The 16,847-nt window shown below is 40.7% G+C and overlaps 1 protein-coding gene across 3 annotated transcripts in view; it reads right to left on the bottom strand.

Moving 5' to 3' along the window:
* CFAP74 (cilia and flagella associated protein 74) overlaps positions 1-9,457 on the bottom strand; it is a 92,737-nt gene extending 83,280 nt beyond the window's left edge. For 2 of the 3 annotated variants that reach the window (XM_067567180.1, XM_067567183.1), the window contains exons 1-4: positions 9,307-9,436; positions 8,308-8,395; positions 6,218-6,370; positions 187-285 (exon numbers count right to left, since the gene is read on the bottom strand). In XM_067567180.1, the coding sequence (XP_067423281.1) occupies positions 187-285; positions 6,218-6,370; positions 8,308-8,395; positions 9,307-9,436 (470 nt within the window). Of the gene's footprint in view, positions 1-186; positions 286-6,217; positions 6,371-8,307; positions 8,396-9,306 lie in introns of all 3 variants that reach the window. The other variant, XM_067567181.1, reaches the window with a different exon arrangement.
* Positions 9,458-16,847: the final 7,390 nt, after the last annotated feature.

Below are 16,847 nucleotides of genomic sequence, written 5' to 3'. Positions count from 1 at the left end.
TTTTAAACACTGATGTCACAGGTATCATTTGATAGATTCAAGAATATGTTTAATAATGTTATCAAACATTTTCAGCAATAACAAGAGAGAAAAGATCACAGAGTTTATCTCATTACCTTTCCCTCCCCATGTGTAAACACAGAGCATGTCAGTAATCTGTGATAACCAGAAATACCCTCTACCTACATATTTCCAGTCTCTTTCTCTTCTTCTATTTCGGTCTCTGTGCACTCTCGTTCTTTTGTTAGCATTTCAATCCGTAGCTGGCAGGCACTGAGTTCCTCTCTGAAACAAACATATACTCTTATTTATATTTGTATCTCTTGAAGCATTTCTACTCCTTAGGATCATAGTTGGGATTCTACCCCCATGATATTTCAGGATTTCTATCCAGAATTTCTATAGAGGCACTTGTTAATTTAAAGTATTTGTACCAGGAATTTAGAAAAAAATATAATTTCTTAATTCTGATATCATTCAGAGCTCTAGTATCATCTCCCAGTGATGATAACATAAAGAATATTTTTAAAATGTAGCCTGCTCCACCATATTTGTAATGTGGGGGTTTTTTGGGGGTTTTTTTTTAAACACTTTTTGGCCTTCATGCAACAAAACGTTTAAGATGAGCACTTAACTTTAAATACATGAGTAGTCCCCACTGACTTCAATGAAACTACCTATGTAATTAAAGTTAAGCACATGCTTGTGATCAGGGCCTAAGTGTGAATGTTATGCTCCTGATCCAGAGTCCACTGAGGTCAATGGAATTCTTTCCATTGATTTCAGTGGGCTTTGGAACAGACCCATAAATTGTTAATTAAAAACCACAAGACCTAAAGTCTTTTATTTATGCAAGTAAAGCACAAGAAGAAATGGTGTAGGTTTCTGTATGACACCTTGGCAATCTGCCTTTAATTCTGGAGGGATCCTCTTAAACAGTAAATAGGAAATTGTGTCTGGCCCATTTAGTCCTTGGCCCTAATGTGCTAAGAGTGCCAATAAAGGAGTCTAATCTGCTGCAGTTATGATAGTGATTTTAGTTTATGTAGATACAAGCCCACTAGGAACTAGAGACACCAATTCACTTCACACAGGTTACCAATAGTCATCAGATGGTTGACATTTGGTCACTTTTGAACCAGTGACCCAGAGTTAAAAGACTGCATATGCCATTATAAATCAGAGTTACCCAGTCACCCCGATATTTGTAACTGTTAATAGAATTATGTTTGATCATGAAGTACAAGGATTGTTATTCTTGTTCTGCAAAATAATATCAATTGACAAAGGAAATAATTCACAGCATGTCATGTAAATTAAGTTATATGCAGTGGAGCTTCATTTGTAAATAGCACTTCCAGTTTAAAAATTGCATGGATATTTACCAATAAAAACCCCTTTTCAAGGAAGATGCAGTGATAATGATTAGTTTTTGTTTATGATGCAAAAATGTTGGAAACAGCTGTTGGCCTCTCTACTCCCAGCCATCAACTTCCTGCCACTCCAAGATGATTGCACAATTGGGAAGGACATGAGTTGACATCTTGAGTGCACATATTGGGAAGATAATGACTAAATGGCAGGAAACGTCTAGAAATACTGAGCTTTGCAGATTTATATTTATTTGCCAAAAGAGTTCCCTAAAATTTAATAGACAATAAAAGCTAACAACCCTAGTAGTAAATTACAGCATCTTACTTTTCAAGAGTACCATTTATTAATTCACAGAAACACTTCTTTTAAAACTTTCTCCTCATTTACATAGCAAGAGTTTATGAATGATACTCAGAGCAGAAATTTCCTAGTTATCTTTTTATTGTAATTTATGTCTATTTCCTTTTTGTCATAATATTACAGAATCTGAAAATAAAAAACTTGCTTTTTACCTAATAATTTCAAACAGTCACTTGAAATATGATAATTACTGAGTCAAATCCCCAAGTCGGATTATTCCCCTATGTGTGAATTGGATCCTCCATGCATGGCTCTCACTATCCTATCTGAAAGGAAATATCAACTGCTGCCACAGTTTCATCTCCCACTCTTCTGAAATCCCAAGGGTGCAGGGTCTGCTATGAGAGGAGGAAGAGACTGGGTAGGTGTGGATAAGCACACCTTTCCTCCTGTGACCTGCTGAGATTCCCAGGAAAAGATAATACAATCTTTTCTACTAGCTTTTATTTTATTCCTGCGACTCACCACACCCGTGCTTTCTGCATTTTACAGATCTTCTGCACAATATCCTGTTTAGTTGTAATTAGGTCTGGCATCATACCATGTCAGCAGCTTTGATTTTTCTGCCTATCAGACCTGTAACTTGGACATCATCTTTGAATCAGATGTCTCTCTAGGTCCTCACATCCAAGTTATGTCTAAATCCTGAAGATTCTTTGTACATAAAAATCACTAAGATACAGCCTTTCCTATCCATCCACACACCTAAAACTCTTGGCCAAGCTCTCATCATCGTGCATCTTGGTTACCGCAACATCCTTCTCTCTGGACTTGACAAATGCAAACTTAACCAACTCAGATCTATTTAGAATGCTGCTGCAAAAATCAACTTCCTAGACTGTTGCTTTGACCATGTCACCCCTCACTTTGCTTCCCTCCACCATCTTCCCCTTCTGTGTTGCATCAAACATTCACTTTCAAGGCTCTTCCTGGGCTATCTCCACCCCACCTATTATCTCTGATTCACTACTGAGAGGTTGGCCTTCGGCTATGATAATGATACCAGCCTCCATCACTCCTTCTTAAATTTTCAAACATGCACATTTGTATTCTCTCATGCTGCCTCTCGTTTGGGATGTGCTCCCCATACACATCCACAAAAATAACATTAAAAAATAACTCTTTCGAATCCCTCTTTAAAACTCTCTTTTGTCATGATGCCTACAACACAATTGACAACAGTTAGGCTGCTGGTGTGCTAAAATCACTTTTAATCATGCTGACCAATACTGTCTCATTCCTTGTAGTCCCTCATCTACCTGTAGTCTCGTTTTATATGTATATTGTAAGCTCTTTGGGGTAGGCACTGTCTTTTTTGTTCTGTGTTGTACAGCACGTGGCACAATAGGTCCTTCCTTGTCCATGACTACGGCTCCTAGTTGCCATAGTAATATTCATAATAATTAATAAGAAATATTTCTTGAGCATTAGAAAGTTCTGCTAAAATTGCCAGCACACTGCAGTGTTCAACTCCAGAGAAATATATGGCCAGTAGTCAGGAAACAAAGGGCCAAACTTCAAAGTGACATAGGTGCCAAGTCCCAGCTGTATGCACCAGTGTAATCTACAAAACACTTGCCTGGCTACCATGTAAGCCAGTAGGTACCTAAACTCTCTCAGCACCTAAATTTTTGCAGCAAAAGTCCTGTAGGTGCCTAAATTTTGTCTCTGAGCATGTGCACTGCTGCCTCATTCTAGATGTCAAGTTGCCTCTCTCATGCCTGAAGTCCAGTGCAATCAACAAACCAAGGGAAGAAAGGAGCTCCTCCACCCAACCTTGCCTGGAGAGCTCAATACATAAGTATGCTCAGAGGCTGCCTAACTCCACACAAAACAGCAAGAGATGGAGAGGAGGCAGAGGCAGCCTACCTTTTAAACCAGCCCAGTGCTCACAGTACTGATGTGGGAGATACCTGTTCAATTCTCCCTTCTGCTTGAGAATGATTTGAACAGGGGTTCTCCACTTCTCAGGTAAGTGCCCTAACCACTGAACTATGGGATATTCTGATATGGGTTGCTTTCCATCTCTTATTGAAGCCATTCCACTTTAATTAAATATTAATTGGGCCAGAGAAAGAGACTGAAAATCACTTTATAGTGACTAAACATTACAACACCTAAGGATCTTTGCAGATCCAGGCCAAAGTGTCTAGTATTCTTTTGCAAGATCTTTCAACTCTAAGGTTTCATTGTACTGGCATTACACTATCAAAAAGCATGCCACTTGCTTTAGTTTCAAAGAGTGACTCATTTTTCATTCACTTAAAAATATTTACATGATATTTAAACTATGTAGTCCTGAGGGGCAGAATGGAGTAATTAACAATCACAATAGACAACAGAACAGCTGAAATAATGGTTCCCTCTCTGGGTTTTCATAATCTCTGCTGATCGCTTATGAGTCCCTAGGCATGAATTCCCAGTGCCAAACACTCCTAACTCACTATATAACTTGCTGAAATTGTTCTTGGCAGTTCCAACATGGCTTTTGTGATTAACTTGACATGTTTTCTCTTTCCTTTTGTTGCAATACCCATTATGCATACACAGTGTGAGCTGGCCACATTTGACTGTACATGACTGCTAATAAAACATAAAGCAATGGGAAAATGTTTCAATATGAAAAAGCAATTTCTCAAACAATTAAGTCTTGTTCTATTTCAGAAAAAGGGATTTTTACTGCTTATTATAAATTAGGATTAATTATCCCTAAGTGATCATAAACTCAGGGAGCTTGTTTAAAAGAATCATGGCAGCTCAGCCACAAACACACTAGCAACACATTAGTGGTTTTGAATATTGAATTAAGCCCTGAAAATATGTTAGTGAAAAATGAAGGCAAAATGCGGCCCTGATTTTAGAGGTTTCACTCTAGACCATCAAACTCTGAATTCCCAACAGCCATTTGGGTCAGTGGGGTTGCTTAGAAGCACTTAGAGAAGCATCTGTCCCTATATCTTGTATTGAAATCTCCTTTTATTAATAATCATCAGAATTTTTTTGTATCCTGTTTAACTCATCTGAGTCCTGCACTCTTTTTTAGCCATATCCATGTAAAGGGAAGGATTAATTTTGTTATTTAATATACAGGCCTCAAAGAAAAAACAAGAGTTCTGTAGCACTTTAAAGACTAACATATTTAATTTCAGCAGGCATAAGCTTTCGTGGGCTTCAACCCACTTCCTCAGATGCAGTTGGTAGAAATAATACAGCAAATATTGGCAACATATATAGGAGGCAACATATACATATCCAAAGGCATAGAGAACAATGGGGTAGGTGGATGAAAGCGGGGTACTTGAGGCCTAATGAGAACCATTAAGTAGGAGGTGAGAATGGGTGATCAGAGCAAATTACTTCTTGTAATGAGATAGCCATTCCAAATCCCTGTTTAAACCCAGTTTGAATGTGCCAAGTTTGCAGATAATTTCTAACTCAGCAGTTTCTCTTTGAAATCTGTTTTTGAAATTTTTTTGGAGAAGTATAGCAACTTTCAGGTCAGAGACAGTGTGTCCTGGGAGATTGAAGTGTTCTCCGACTGGTTTATGGATGTTGTTATTTTTTATGTCTGATTTGTGTCCATTTATCCTTTTGCGAAGTGATAGTCCAGTTTGGCCAACGTACATGGCAGAGGGGCATTGCTGGCACATGATGGTGTATATAACATTAGTGGATGTGCAGGTGAATGAGCCCCTTATGGTGTGATTGATGTGGTTAGGACCAGTGATGCTGTCACTAGAGTCGATGTGTGGGCAGAGCTGGCAACAGGGTTTGTTGCAGGGATAGGTTTTATTGTAAAATCAACAAGCGTCTTTTTTGAACTATTTGTATGATTTAGTACAGAGAAATAAAAATTGAGAATAACGACTGAGTCTGTAACATGTACTTATCTTCACAAAAAGACACCATGTCAGATTAACAATCCTTTAAAAAAAAAAAAAGAAGAAGAAGCAGCAGCTTCCTCACCTGTGTTACAAGTTATGAACTGAAAATGAACTTTTAACATGCAGTTTACTTGTCACTCAGTTTGGACAATGAAAAGAGACTAGTAATGTTCATTTTGGATTATAGTCAAATTCACTTTCTGGTTCTCTCTCACAAGCACAATAGTGCAATGTTTTGGTTGCAAATTCTGCAGGAGAATGTGTAAATCCAAATATAAATTGATTCCTTTTTCCATGACAGCCATGGTGTAAGAGGGTGCAGCTACATATACGTCAATAGAGCTACTGCTTTCAAGGTGTTACAGAACCTAAGAAAAACAGAATCTATATTTGCGTCCTACAGTGCACTTATATACTTGATCCTTGTTTGCAATATATCTGTTGTTGGGATAAATACAGCTTTCACCAAACAAAAATACAAACTATGATAAACAATAGTTATATCAGGAGTGACATCCTAGAATTTGATTTTTGTTTGGGAGGACACAACAAAAACTGGTGACTGGTGTGACAGCTGAACCACAAGGCTAAACACTAACCTTGCTTTTTGAATGGTAAGATCCTTTTCTTTGGCTATGTTGTCAAGCTGATTGAGGTTTCTGCGTAGGTTTAATATCCGAACTCTGTCTGCATACTTCATGGTCTTGTTGTTGTTGTTATTACCGTTGTTCATGTAGTGTTCCTGGATTTCCCTTTAGATTTGAAAAAAAAGACTTCCACTGTCACAAATAATTAACCATTATGACAACGTTGAGGCATTTCATAGTTATTTGGGGTATATGAACACACATTTACACTCTTTTTCTTTCAGTTTCTTAAATTAATTTTTCATCAGAAGTATGAATGTATAGTAAGCATAAAAAACAAAACAAAACAAATTAACAAAATCAGCACGAAAATACTTGTTATGCACATGTAAACCCACCCGGGAGTCAGCCAGAGACCCAAGCGCCTGTCCCTATAAAATCAGGCCATCTGGTCACACAAGGTCGGTGTGTGGCTGCCCCAAGTTGGCACCAAGGGTCGCAGCCCGTAGCACAGAGCCTGCAGACAGCCCAGTCTCGGAGCATGGCACACACATGGCATGGGGCACCAGAGGCTCTACCCAGACTGAATAAACTTTGCAGGTTGGGCTGCTGTGTTATTGGCGGGGGGAGATAGCATAGAGCCCACAGCCTGAACTTGGGCCAGTGTGCTTTAAATGCCAGGGCCAATTTTTAGTCCCAGTCCATCACTGTGTATAAGTCTGGCTATAACTAAACATATGTGATATGCAAGTTTCCTTATGCAAACAGGCTAATGAACCTTATTCATGATCTTCCTTGTGATGGGGCATCCATCCCACACTGGCAGGGAAGGGGTTAATAACGCCTAAGGGAGGCTGCTTAGGAAGCAAACAATAGGAGAGGGCCAGCGAGAAGCAGCCAAACAGGGCCCAGGAGATCCATATAAAAGGAGTGGCAGGGCAGCAGGGTCAGTTGTTGCAGGTATTGGGAGCCCAAGAACAGAAGACTGGGTTCCTAGAGAGCTGCAAGAGGGCAGTACCTTGGACAAAGCAACTGCTAGCAGGGACCAGGGGAGCTAGAGAGAGCTCCTGGTTGGCTGCTGGGATTTGCAGGCTTGAGGCCTTGAGAAGAGGGTGAAGAAGGTGCTAGGGCTGCAGGGAAGTGGCCCAGGAAATTGAAGCAGCACTGGTGGAAAAGTTAAGGAGAGGCAGCAGGAGGCTACTAGCTAAAGGGTACCTGGGCCAGGATCTGGAGTAGTGGTCGGGCCTAGTCTCCCCCCACCCCCCCTCCATTCGCCACTGGGGAAGTGGCTGGACTGGGAGATACTCCCCATCTCCCCTCCATCTCCCTGCCCCCCTGGAAGAGGTAAAATACAGATGGTGGCATGGCTGGAAGGCCGAGTCATTAAGAGGATGCTGTGGGACTTGGACTGAGTCTGTCTGCAGGTGGAGATGGCAGAGGCACCACCAGGAGGACAGCACACCATCTGAGAGAACTAATCCCCATGATGGCCAGCAGGAGGCATCAATGTGGTGCGTGGACCCTGTCACATTAATCACTCCTGCTATCCTCTTGCTAGGTCTTTCCAGGGCAGAGATTAACAATCTTGTCAAATTGGGCCAAAGAGTGCTTTGATCTTTGCAACATGAAGTAGTACCCCCATTGGACCATGTTTAAACCATCAAACTCATTCTCACATGTGACCTGTGTTAGATTTTTAACTGCGATCTCCTGAGTTTTAAGTAGTATATTCATCTGCTGTACCACCTATTTGCAGGACCAAAGTAGCATTAGTGCAATTGTACTTATGCCTATCTGTTCAACAACATATAACCCAACCCTGATGTTCTTGCACAGACAAAACTCTCACTTGCTTACAGATCCCAATGAGTTACACAGGATAAATAGGGCCCAAAGTTTGTCTGCATCTTACCATTGCCATCTAACCTTGCTGCTTTCCATTACTAAAACACCTTTGTCAGCAAGGCCTAAAATTCCTACTTCCCATAAATAAATCCAATGTATTCTTGAAATTGTGATAAATAAACCTCCCACAAAAAGCAAATTAATACCATATAAGAAATTACCAGTATAGTTGATGACTGAGTATACAAATTACTCACCCACTAGAATCAGAGTCCTCTCCAACTCCTTCAGAAGCATCCTTGCTTCTGATTTTCTCCTCCACTGACTTTTCACCAAGCTTATGTCCTAACAAAAATTAAAGAAAAACAACAATTTAATAAAGATACTTTGGGCATTAAAATGTACACTTCCTGCCAAGTCAAAACAAGACAAGTAGCATGGAGATGACATCTTAAAAGCTTTATTGCTGTGCATAATCAAACTTCTTGTCACAAAATACACATGAAAGCAATTTTACACCTGGGAAATGAAACAGACAAATGCCCTCCACCTTCATTACAGAGCTGTCATTGACAATCAAATGTAAGTGTTAAAAGAAGAAAGTTTGTATTAGCCAAATGGAATTCAGGACTTATGGTTCATTGATGGGTTTTGGCAGGTAGTATAATAAAATGCTATTCACCAAACATTAACTTATTCCACTGTGCATGCATTTATATATTTTTCATTCTTCTAACTTGCTGAAACAATAATAGAATAATTTCTCACTAAATATTTGTGATCTCCATATGCCAAGATGGTGATGAAAAAATAAAATGTTTGCCTAAGAAATTTTTCATTTTATGGTCAGTATCAGCACTGCACTGAGTAATAATGGGTAATAGGGCACAAATATAGAAAAAAAGCTTGCATCCAGTAAAATATTTGTACATTGTCCTTGTATAATACTAGGGAACTATGTAGTCGAACGCTGATTACAGTCTCTCTGTGAGAAACAGTTTGATTTGAGAAGTAGGGATACTAGAGATACCTTCCTCCTCTGCCTAATCTAGTCACAGACTAGATTCTGATTAGGCACACTGGTATAAATCTGAGGCAACCTCATTGGAGTCAGTGGAATTATTCTGGATTTATACCAATATAACTAAGAACTCAGTTTGGCTTCCTATCTGTTGTGTGGACTGTCTCAAAGAGCCAAATGAGTAGGTACATTAATATGTCAGCATTTGTAAAGTAGCAAAATATTTCATCTTTACCTTTTGACTGGTTTGCCACATTCCAGAACCGATCTGTTACATTGTCGTCATCTTCTTTTTCTTCTTCCAAAAATGGTGAAGCAGCTGTCTGTTCCTTTTCACAAATATCAAAGAACTCAATATCTTCCATGCTGGCAATTCTTTTAATAGAATGTAGCTACCAAAGAAAATAATTAGTATATGAATATTCCCACTCCACACACAAATGCTGATGATATTTTGAGATGAATTAATCACATTTGATCAAGAAGATATTTCGTATATGTGAAATAACTGGCTACAATTAAACATCTAATTACTAGCTACACACTTTGAATCTGGATTTTAATGTACCTCTTAAAGAGAAAACTAGGCCATTTCCAGAGTATTTTCCTATCATAATAAGGTCAACAATGACGTAGTGCTTCCAAACACATTTTTACCCAGTGATTGAAATGGTTAGTTTTATGAGACATGTCAGATGTTTTATTAATTCATTTTTATAAATATTCAAAAATATAATTTCACTCAGCAAGCTATTTATGACAATTGACAAGAAAACAGAAGTTTAGCATAGGTTTGGTTCATCTACCAAAAGAATGTACAAAAAATGTATCAAGATAAATCAGTTTAAAAACATGGAAATCTACGTAACAAAAACATCATTTAGGTGTTAAAATGGCCAAATCCAGCTCCCAAATAAGTATGTGGGTGTGAACAGAAATAATAAAAGTAGGGATGTTCACAGTGCATTTATCATGTGTCCAATACCTAAAGTCTATAGGACGCACAATTAAGGTTCAGCCTTGCAATCATTGTGAACCCCAAATGTCCTATAAGTTAGTGGGAGGTTTCTGTCCAAAATATTGCAAGTATCAGATTCTTAATGTTGCCATAGAAACTAGGGGCCAGATATCGGGTGGTGTAAATTGGTGTAGCTCCATTATCTTCAATGGAGCTATGCCAATTTTCATTAGCTGAGAATCAGGGCCTAGAGTTAAAAAAGAACACTTAGGTCATTTTACCCAACTCCTTTTATATACAGAATTGTACCCTAAAATGTAGAAACTAATTTTATGCTAGTGCACCATCTAGGTACCACACACTGGTTGTTTAATCTTTAATTGTAAATTTCCCTGCTTTTGTGGATCTTAGACTTGGCAGGTCTCATCCTGAACTCACTGACACCAGTGTAAGCCAGGGGCAAGTCCATCAGAATTAAAACCTGTGTACATGGGAGAAGAATCAGGTCCATCAGATTTAATATAGTCTGTGTTTGAATTATTATATAACTAGTAGAGAAAACAGTCTAATTAGTGGAATAAGTAAAAAGTATTTCTATTATTATTGTTTTATTATTTGTTTTATAGTACTCTGTGTAAATTGTTTTTCAAAAAAATCAGAATTTTATTATTGTTTGGATGCAGCATATTATCTTTTGAAAATAACAAAACAATTAACATTCAACTGCACGATTGTTGTGGATTTTTAAACAGAACAAATCTGGCCCATTGTTTCACAGAGAGCACAGTCTGTTTACACAGTATAATATCTGATATTTGCTAACTGAATTTCTCTTACGAATTAAATATGAAATAAAGTAGGAGAGAAGGTCAGACTCCCAGTTATGGTCATTCATGCAAATGAACCTTAAGAAGCAAAGTGGAAGTGAGGGAGGACCAAAGGGTATAAGTTGCCATTTTCAAGTGACAAGCACTTAACCAGATTTTTAAAGATACTTAAACATCTTGAGGTGCACAGAGGTGCCTAATGGGAATTTTGAAAGTGCAGAAAGAGATTAGGTGCCCAGCTCACAATTGAAAATCTTACTTGGTGCCTAGCTGCATTGTTAGGTGCCTAAATAACTTTAAAAATCTGGCCCTAAGTGCCTAAGTAACCTTTGAAAATGGGATTTAGGAGCTTTTGAAAATTTTACCCCCAACAGCCCCCAAATTCAATCAAAATGTCAGGGTGAACAACTCAAGGTGGAATATAAACTAATACCAAACTCAGCAATAGCTTCATGTGTCAAGGTGCTGAACACTCTGGCCCCAATTCAGACAAAAATACTTAAGCATGTGAATAGTCCTATTGAAGTGACTAGAAATATTAATATACATTGAGAAGAATTTGACCCCTTGGTGCTAATAAGTAACTTGAATGAGTCTCAGTGCTACCTCCATAGTACTAGAACCCAAAGGTCTACAGCCTTGTTCTATTCAGTCTTCTTAGGATATGTCTACATAGCCTGCAGCAGTGAGCCTCCCAGCCTGGGTCGACAGACTCAGGCTTGCGCTACATCTCTAAAAGTAGCTATGTAGGTGTTGTGGCTTGGGCAGGAGCTTGGGCTCTGAAGCCCACCTCCCTCTCCAGACTTCAGAGACTGAGCTCCAGCCTAAGCTACAACATCAAAGCTCTGTCTACCATGAGCCCTGTGAGCCTGAGTCTGTTGATCTGGGCTGGGAGGCTTGCTTCCATGGGCTGTGTAGACGTACCCTTAGTCAGCTAATATGCTATTACATATGCAATGACAAATCAAAGAGGAAAAAAACAACAACTGTAAGTGCTCAATATGATCTGTTTAGTCACACAGCTACTGTGTGTGTGACATTTTAATAATGTACATACAGAAATTGCTTTGTATGACATATTTATTAACAGATATAAAACAGTTGTAACAGGTTTTGGCATGTGGTAAGCACGCTGTCTGAACACTTTAGAATTTCCCTGGATCCATATAAATATTCCAATTCCATCCCACTGGTCCTGATATGAAGAAAAATAATCCTTCCACCTTTGGTGACCACTTTACCAAAACAGAGTAAGGTCAGCTTGAGTCATTTTCTCATAACCTTTGTTTCCGATGCAGTTCTCAGTCACTGTTACCAGAACATACTTCCCCAATGTTGATTACATTTACCCAAACTCAGTAAATACCTTGTGGCATCCACTAGGAGTTATTACCAGATGGTACATCATCAAGATTCTACTCACACACAGACTTATGTGCTTAATTTTATGCACATACGTATCCCCATTGACTTCAATTGTACATGCCTAAGTCTTTCCAGGATTGGGACTCAAATCAATAATCAGAGGAGCAGGAGAAGGAGGGAGGTTTATTTTCCCTTTTGAAGGAAGAGAACAGGTAAACTATAGAACTTAAAGTTAAGGAATCAACTTGAGCTAAAGCAATATAAACCACCATTAAACCCAAATAAGAGTGCCTGCACACGGTTTTGTATTTGTTTAATTAAACTGGTTTAAAAACATATCTTTTGTTAAAATGGTGGAAGTTTGTGTGTAGACAAGGCCTTATTAAACAGGTTTTGTGCTTGGAAACTGTGCTGGAATAGTGGAATAGCTAGGAAGAGCCTCTTTCTAGCTGCTCTTCCAGGTGGTAATGCAGCCTCTGGGTCCATATAACCATCAGCCAGAGAGTATGGGTGGAATCCACCAAACTACATCCCCCACTGCAATCCATAAAACTCCCACCATACTCTGTATGCTCCCAAACTCACTTGGCATCTAAACTTTTGCTTCTGGGCATGCACACTGCTCTCTCACTTTACGTTCAAGGAGGAAGAGGAGGTGGTTAGATCATTCATCTGGGATGTGATTCAATTCCAGATTCAATTCCCCCCTCCTTGGCAGAGAAGGTGAAAGAATTTGAACAGGGGTCTCCCACTTCTCATGGGAGTGCTCTAACCCTAGAGCTATAAGATATTTTAATATGGGGCTCCCTCATTCTCTCTTGTTGAAGCTCTTCCACTTAACTAAAGAAAGAAAGTGATTGGGCTAGACGCAAGGAGAGAGATTGGGCAAGACTTCATACTCCAGTGATTAGGGCACCCACATGGGGGGCAGCAAACCATTAGTCAAATCCCCCTCCTCCAATCACTCTTTATCCACAGTTGAAGAGCTTTACAGGAGAGACAGAGGGAGCCCCACATCAGAATATCCCATAGTTCAGGGGCTAGAGAATCTCCTGTGAGAGTGAGACCCTTTTCCCCTCTCTGCTAGGGAGAGGGGGAATTGAATCTAGGTCTCCCTCATCCCAGTGTTCTAACAACTGGACTAAAAGTTACAAGATGGGCAGTAACTACACCAGCTCCTCCTCCTCTGGCTGTTTTGTGTGGAGAGAGGCAGGTACCTCACTCTTTCCTGCAAGAAACTGATGCCTGAGCCAAGAGAGGGGTTCCCATTCATGCACGGCTAGCAGAGCTAGGCACCTACATTGGAGAAAAGGGCAAGGCTTAGCATATCAGTGTCTCCCATTGACTAGGTTAGGCAGAGAGTTGCCTAGCATGCTGGCTTTTGTGGACTGCATTCCTCGGCACCTATCTCTCCTCATTCATTGTATAAGGAACCTAGGAGCCTAACTCAGTCTTACAGATCAATGTGTTGTGCCTGTAATTTTCTAGGGGCCTAAATGTTAGGCACCATGATGCCTCAGTCCTTTTGTGGATTCCACACCATGTCCCTATCTCTCCACAATAGACTATGAAGAGCCCACCTCTGCCATGTGGAAGGCATATGGAGATCACCCCCATAAGCAGCCCCTCACAATACCTCACCTTCTCACACAGTAGAGTTTCCATGGCCCAAACCAAACAATACTGGGAAAATTTCACCCCCTGTGAAAAGAGAGATGTATGCTTTCCAGATGGGAGACTATGCTATATGTGGCAATGAAAGATACTTGGGGTCTGATCCAAAACCTATTAAAACCAATGGAAAGTCTCCCATCAACTTTAATGGACATTGGATCGGATCCTAACTGAGCAGCAACAATAAATTTTTTCAAAGAGAGACCTCTCTGCAATGTACACCAACTAACATACACTATAAGTACAAGAATAGTATGGATAAGGATTAAAAAACAGCATTGGCACTTTGCTATAAAAATTAACAAAATCTATTTTTAAACCATTGCGTGAAGGGGGATAATGAACAAAAAAATGATAATTTGTTCAGAAAGGTTTAAAGAGTCACTGACACTTCATGGAAAACTTTGAAAAAATATTCTACTTAGAAACCATTCTGTTGCTATGGTCTATATTTTCTCTTTTCTTGCACTCTCTCTGTTGTTAAGATCACTTGCAAGAAAAAGGCTTTTGGTTATTCAACAGCTCAGAAATTTCTGCAGCTTTTACTCCACTTTGAATTCACAGGGCTGTATTCCTCACACCACTGGAGAATTTGTCCCACAAACCTCACTATATGTGAATCAATCACTGCCACATAATGTCATAAACACATTTTGATTTTAACCTTCAGATGAGAAATAGCAAAGGAAATAATTAATAATCATGTTTTGCACTTCATCTGAGTACTTGCCAGAGGGGTAAAGTGTTACAAATCTTAACAAAGAAGTTGTTTTCCTGCAACATTAACCTGGAATCCTATTAACCTCAGGACTCAAAGAATACAGAACGTGTATGATACAGAAGCAAAATGGGTTCTACACAAAACATCAGCTGAGGCAAAAGAGACTGAAGCTACAATCTAGCCTTGAGTTTTGAGCATGAGAAGGTCATCAGATAATGACATGGTGTCAAAACAGTACAGCAAAGCATTACAATACCATAACATACAACCGGGTCCCCAAACTTTCAGCTGCCAGGGCCACATCACTCAGTCTTGGTCTTATAGTGGGTCGAAGCAGCTCCTCCTGGCCAGGGCGCTGGGCCCACGTCACGTGGGAGAGGGGCAGGGGGAAGGAACAGGGCTGGGAGGGGGAGCAGCCGCTATGTGGCACTGCTTGTGGCTGGGAACAGCTCCTGGCCAGGGTGCTGGTTCCACCTCACATGGGATCGGGGTGGGGCCGGGAGGGGGGAGTGAAGACTTGGCATGCCACTTGTGAAAGGTTGCTGACCCCTGCGTTATGTTATGAAGGGCTGCACATAATTGTAATGCCACTGGACTCAGCGGGCCGATCAAAATGTGTCAGCGGGCCAGATGTGGTCCACATGCTGTAGTTTGGGGACCCCCGCCATACAACAATGTAACATGATAATGTATCAAAATGTCATTGTATTGGGAGGCTATATGAATACATTCTAACAAAACATCACATTATCAGGAATTAAATCTAATTTATCTTGAAATGTGGCAACCATAGCTGGGATTGAATTGGTCCAGAATTTATTCTGACATGTTTTAGTACTAATGTTTTACCAATAATCTATGTTGGGGGATTATTCTTTAAAGAAAATCATAAATAAATGGGCAGTGAAAGGCATGTAGCATCAAAAATTTCATCATACTGCAGAATAGCAGTTTTGCGTCACAACATCACACTATGTCAAAATGCCCTCTTGACACGTGACATTGGGTCAAAAATATTACTGCGTATCACAGCAATGTCATGCATAATATGACACAATACAATTATATCCATCACACTGTGACAAAATGCCATAATAGCACCCTGGTATTGCAAATATGTAATGAGATTGAGGCGAACTGTCATCATACAACATGTCACATCAAAATATCACTGTGATATGATGTCACATAACATGCAGTGCAAATATTGTGAGTGTGATGCAATGATCCTGCATCCAAGCATGACACTGTCGTGCCGCAACATGACGTACCATGCTCATGTCACAACACTGTCATGCTGCAGTACCTCAATATGTTTCACAGCTGCAGCCTGTGAGCATGGTTTTGGGGAAGTGGCTTATCTCCTTTGGCAGGGTAGGGATAGCTAATTGCCCCCATTAAAATCATGACAACCCTGGAATATAGGAGCATAAACACCCTCTGATGTAACACAATAATGTCATGACATTGCATGGCTTGTGACAGTGATTTGGGGGAGGGGATTTGTCCCTTCAGGCAAAGCAGGCAGAACTGCTCACCCCATTAAAATCACGACAGCCCCAGAAGATAAGGGTCATGCACAATTTATGACGTAATGTGAGTGCATCAGGACATGACATGTCAGGACATGGCCTGGCTTGTGACAGTCACGACGTGGTCTAGATAATGCTTGGTCCTGCCATAAACGCAGGGGACTGGACTGGATGACCTGGCGACTGATTATGGGGACAGGGCTCATCCCCCTTTGCAGGACGTGGGGGGGAGGGGCCGCAGCCCTTTAAACGTGTGTCTTCCCCCCCCACCTAGTAGGAGGGGTCCCAAAAGCTTCCTGCCCCCGTCAGCTAGCGGGTGAGTCATGAGCCCCGGAGGGCCGGGGAGACCCTGGGCTGCGCTAAGTTTGGGCAGCCCCTCCCTGAGAGGCTGGGGACAGGGACAGGCCGGCACCTCAGCAACCGGCCCCCGCCCGCGCCCCTGAGCTAACAGATCACCCCGCCGAGACGGGGGTTCAACGGCCGCCCAGCAACCGACTCAACCACCTACCTCGCTCGCCTGCCTCCCTAAGCCGCGTCCCGCGCTCCTGTTCAATGTTGTTGTGGGAGTCGCTAAGGCAACGGAGCGAACCAATTTGAGAGATCTGGGGGAGTGGAACGTTAAAGCCTTAACTCGGTTCCGCCTGAAAGCTTAAATTCAGCAGCTGCGTAACCTGCTTCGCTGTGGGCGGTTTCCTGCGA

The sequence above is a fragment of the Emydura macquarii genome, unplaced genomic scaffold (genome assembly GCF_026122565.2).
Source record: "Emydura macquarii macquarii isolate MOO-44397 ecotype Brisbane River unplaced genomic scaffold, CSIRO-AGI_Emac_v2 contig_2768, whole genome shotgun sequence".
Classification (NCBI taxonomy): Eukaryota; Metazoa; Chordata; order Testudines; family Chelidae; genus Emydura; species Emydura macquarii.
This window is presented reverse-complemented; position numbering and strand designations above follow the sequence as displayed.